This window comes from Nuphar pumila, chromosome 7, assembly GCF_984573655.1.
Source record: "Nuphar pumila chromosome 7, dmNupPumi1.hap1.1, whole genome shotgun sequence".
NCBI lineage: Eukaryota > Viridiplantae > Streptophyta > Magnoliopsida > Nymphaeales > Nymphaeaceae > Nuphar > Nuphar pumila.
The window spans coordinates 114,854,712-114,859,682 of NC_143255.1; the positions used below are offsets into that span (position 1 = coordinate 114,854,712).

At 42.0% G+C, this 4,971-nt stretch overlaps 1 protein-coding gene across 1 annotated transcript; it reads right to left on the minus strand.

Moving 5' to 3' along the window:
* Positions 1–1,543: 1,543 nt before the first annotated feature.
* LOC149833034 (putative (S)-N-methylcoclaurine 3'-hydroxylase isozyme 2) lies at positions 1,544–4,571 on the minus strand. The gene is made up of 2 exons (XM_090014854.1): positions 3,698–4,571; positions 1,544–2,311 (listed from the first exon to the last, which is right to left on the minus strand). The coding sequence occupies exons 1-2, from the start codon at positions 4,535–4,537 to the stop codon at positions 1,691–1,693; spliced, it is 1,461 nt and encodes a 486-aa protein (XP_089870980.1). The 5' UTR covers positions 4,538–4,571; the 3' UTR covers positions 1,544–1,690.
* Between the last annotated feature and the right edge of the window lie 400 nt (positions 4,572–4,971).

The window sequence follows — 4,971 nt, forward strand, 5'->3', positions numbered from 1 at the left end:
TCGCTCACGATACCCTGTATTTATAAAGCATAGGGTGGGAACGGTTTGCGTAACTGTTTCTCCTTATCGTATGGTGATTTATCGGATGAATCATCCCTGATGTGGGAATGTATCCACATCGTTGATAACCACCACGTCAAACGTGGTGGTTAATCCAACACGGCTCTATTGGGGTTGATCTACCAAGTAGAAAGGCAAGAAGAAGCTGGAGGAGTATTAGCGTCAGGATCCGATTTGATACCATATAGATCACTTTTAGTTTTGTATTTTATTTATATAGTGTTTGCTGATAGTCTGAGGGCCCAAAAGCAGATGGAGTGCGCAGCCAGCAGCAGAGGCACACTAAATTTGTGTCTTGTGATGGCACCTGATCCTGTCTCACAAGCGCCATATATAGTACAAAAAAAACATAGTCCTGAGATTAGAGATTAGGGATGTCAATTGATTGGATATCCATCCAAATCCTACCCCAGTTGGTAATCCAAAATCATATCCAATTATAATTGGATGTGGATATGAATTTGATTTTTTGCTACCAAATCCAACAGATCCATATTTTATAGATATATGTATCGGATTACATGTAAAAAAAAAAAATGAGTTTGATATGAACTTTCCACCGTCTGAGTTCAAATCTGAATCGGAATAATCTATTTGATCAATATCCTATTAGCCAGATATAGTATTGACCACATCCAATCTGAATCCGAACCGTTTTCATCCCTACTTGCGATATTAGCCCCTCAAGGTACGTGGTTAATGTAGGTAAGAAGCCCCCAAGTAAAAAACTGTAATATTTTTCTTTTCTTACTTTTTGGAACATCTGACCCTATAGATATAATTTACTTGTGGATTAGCAGTATTCAGCTGTTGGATTATGGTATTCCAACATGTATGTAAGATTTTGCAAAGGGTTAAAAAATCAATGGCCTACAATACACTAAAATTTTAAAACTCAAAAAATCATATTTTTACGTCCAAACAATACAAACCAAGAGTCGATTTTTGCTAATTTGACCATGCTGAACACTTCCATGTGGTTAGATTTGGTGCAAACGTCTCACTATGAGGACATTATGGGGGCTTGTATTTCAATCACACTACTTTCTTTGCCCAAATCTGATATACTTTCGGGTAGTCCTCCAATTACCACCTCATTAAATTGTATTCTTGTCTTCACTTTATGATCTAATTGGTCCATAGTTTGCTCAAAGATATTTTCTTGTGAGAGAAAAATTTTAATGAAAAAGATAAAAGGAAGTTTGGTGAATATAGGAGGTTACCAATCACCTCAATAACATGACAACAGAAACCACAACTTTACAAGAGGGGTTTATGATACATGACTTGAGAAATGCCTGCAATCTCCATGCATACTACTACATAAAAGAAGAAAGACAGATGATGTGGGAATCTCATTAAGCATTTCAACTTCATTCATTCAGGTTCTACTATGCTTCTTGGCACTCTGATAACTTGAACCAATGGTGTCTCCTTGGACCATAGTTTGCTCAAAAGATAACTTGAACCAATTGCTCATAACTTTATTGTACTATAATATGAAAATTTATTCACCATCAAAGATGGAAATCCATACTGCAGACAGATGCGAATTCTCATAAGTTGGCATAAGAGTTTTGGCCATTATTAAAGGAAAATAGTAAAGAAAGTTTAGCCCTAGTTATGAATGCTAGTGTCCAGTAAACTTGGGTATGAGCACCAGTGGGTGATCCCTCTGGAGTGTAAGGCTAAAACTCTCCTCCAAGGGAAGCTGGCGAGGGTCCATTCCATTTGGTAGTGACCACTCGAAGTTGTGCACCAAGGCTGCCACAATTGATTCAACAAGCCGAGTCGCAAGCGGCAACCCGGGACACATTCGTCTTCCCGAGCCGAATGGAATGTATTCATAAAAAGCACCCATGTAATCCAAATTAGGGGAGTCAATGAAGCGTTCTGGCATGAAGGTGAAGGGCTCAACCCAGAATGCTGGGTCCCTTCCTATTGTCCATAGATTCACCAACACCTGGCAGCCTTTTGGGATCGTGTGGCCGAGAACTTCGCACGTTTCCACTGCACGATGAACTAGAAATGGCACAGGTGGGTGCAATCTAAATGTCTCCTTTAAGCAAGCTTGGAGGTAAGGAAGTTCTTTTAGTTTCAAATCCGTGATGGAATCCAGTGTATCAGTGTTGCTGAATGCATTAGAGAGTTCCTCGCGAAGCTTAGCCAATGCCTCTGGTTTTTTTATGAGCTCTCCTATTACCCATTCTATTGCACTGGTTGTAGTGTCCGAACCAGCAACAAACATGTCCTGCATTGTGCACAAAAGTTAAAGATCAAATTACCATATTTAGATAATAGAGTATGGCATTTTGCCATTCAAAATCTTATTTGAGTTCATGAACTCCAAACAGCGGGTAACTTTTTGTCTCTATAAATTTTCTTTTGTCTCTGTTATAGATCGTACTGCAAGTTTACCAGCCTAGGCTTTGCTCATGCTAAAATCGTAAGACTGTGTGCTTCATAAGAGCTGTTTTTTTTTTTTTTTGGGTAAGCAGGCTGGGGAATAACCACGCCAGATTTGAACCTAAGACCCCTTGATGATCTTACCATCCAACTATCCCATTCAACAACCAATACATTAACGAGTCCAACAAAATTTTAAGTCTGTTTTTTATAAAACCAAGCACCTTGTTCCGGACGGCCATTGAAAGTAGTAAGAAAAAAAATCTTATTAAAATCTTGATTCATATTAGTAAACATATTTTGTTGGTGAACACATTTCAGTTACCCTATTAAAATGTTTTGTGAGACTTACAGACTTGGATTGGAATTGGGTGCAATGTGAATGCACACTTGCACCAATCACCGGTACCATCATCATCTGCTGTTGTGTCTCACAGCTGAGGGATGGCACTGGATCAGGGCAGGGGACAAGGTCTCCACTTTCGCTCAGTCTCAAAATTCTACTCTTGATTTTAAGCCTCATCCCTGCCTTCATGTCCTTTATCCCCAGTCCAAACAGGGCGAGGTGGGGTGGGGCCCTATTTCCTTTCGGTCCACTTTCATCTTTAAAGAAGGATCAAGGACGGGGTGAGGTGGGGATTGAGGGAGGAAGTGTAAGTCCATCCCTATTTTTTTCATGTCCTCCATTCTCAGTCCAAAGGGGGTGGGGGAAGCTTAAGTCTATCCCCAATTTATGTCTTTCATTCTGGGTCCAAACTGGGTGAGGCGAGGCAGGGCTGGGCGGAGCCCGTTTCCCCCGGTCCACTGCCATTCCTACTTTTTTTTTTTCACGTAAAAGAATCTATTTTTCACGTTAGAATGGATCCATCATTTAAAATAGGATGGGTTTCATAGTACATTCAATTCTAACAATTCAACAGAACCGTTTAGTCATTGTTTGGATGTATGATGGAACCCTCTTTACCATATTTCTGGAATCCGTGTCCACCTTTTCCACTCATTTTTCCATTAGCGAGGCCCACGTCCTTTTGTTTTTTATGTCACTTGTTTCTATTTTAACTCTTTTATATGTTTGGTGAAACAAACAAACAACAACAAAAAAAAAAAAAAAAAACGGTGAAAATACTTTCTAAAACGCATTTTTTTTCAAAGGAAAAAAAAAAATCTCATGAGAAAACAGTGACGCCAGAAACAAACGTCCACCAAACTGAGAAAAGGATTGGGCACTTACCAGAAGCACCGCTTTGATTTGGAGATCACTGAATCCACCAGAAAGCAGGACCTCTAGAAAATCATCACGGTGCTTCACCGCTCCACCCTTCCTCTGCAGAATGATGCCTTCCCATACATCGTATACTTGCCTGATGCAAGCTTCAGACTCTCTGTACAATCCCTGAATATCAAGGCCAGAGATCGCCGGAAAGAAGTCGGACACGTTCGGCGCAGTTGCTATTTCAATCATCCTCCGAATCAATCGCTTCATCTTGCTGGTACTTCCAATTGCACCCTCTGCATCGTCTGAAAAGGTGGAAGCAGCCATCAAACTGAAGATGGTACCAAACACTGCTTCAGGGATGTTGGTTGCCTTTCCCTCGTTGGAGCGAAGGTGTCTCACCAACTCCTCCACCTTTAGGTGCCTGAGATGTGCACCGGCTCGAAGCATCTTGCCTGAGAACAGCTGATTGCGGCAGACGGTTCTCAGTCTCTTCCATGAATCGGTGCAATCAGACCAAACCAAGCTGTAGTTGATGTAGCCGGGGATTCGACCAGCTTGGGGTAAGGCACGACCGGAGAGAGAGGGGTCATGAGTCTTGAGGATGAGGGAAGCGACGGAGGGTGAGGAGGCGACGACGACGCGCTGAGTGCCGAGCCGGAGGGAGATGAGGGGGCCATAGGTGCGAGCTAGGTTCGCAAGGGTGACATGAGGCTTGGGACCTAGTTGGAAGAGGTTGCCCACAAGAGGCCAACCTCTTGGTCCGGGTGGGAGGTTCTGTTTTTGTTTTCCTATGGGCCTTGAAAAGAGAAGGAAAAGTAGAGCTAGGAAAAGTGAGAGAAGCAACCACAGCTCCATGGTTGAAGACAGGTGAGTAGAGCAGAGTTCCTCAGCCTCATTGGAATACGGCTCCCATCATTTTAAATAGGATAGGTTCCATCATACATTCAATCCTAACCATCCAGCAGAACAGCTAGCTGTTCATTGGATGGCTAGGATTGAATGTCCATGTTCGCCTAATTGAGTTGTTATCTCTTGAAAGTGGGAGCAGATCAGGTCATGTGGCATAAAACTGATTCCTCGGTCAAGGTTCACTTGATGGATATATATGTTTATGGGCCCCACTCTCATGCTTCTGAGATTCATGGTTCCCATAGAATGAATTGAGGTCATCGGTGTTTAGTCCTAGTTGCCAAATTGGTTGAAAGCTATGGGAGAAGGGAGAGGTGATTAGGAACCTAACATCAAAAACTACATAAAACTAGTGATGGCAGTGGACAGGAGAAAAATGG

Coding starts and splice junctions, on each gene's coding strand:
- LOC149833034 (XM_090014854.1), bottom strand. CDS start 4,537: ATGGAGCTGTGGTTGCTTCTCTCACTTTTCCTAGCTCTACTTTTCCTT. Junction 2,312..3,697: donor AAATCAAAGCGGTGCTTCTG/GTAAGTGCCCAA, acceptor TGCACAATGCAG/GACATGTTTGTTGCTGGTTC.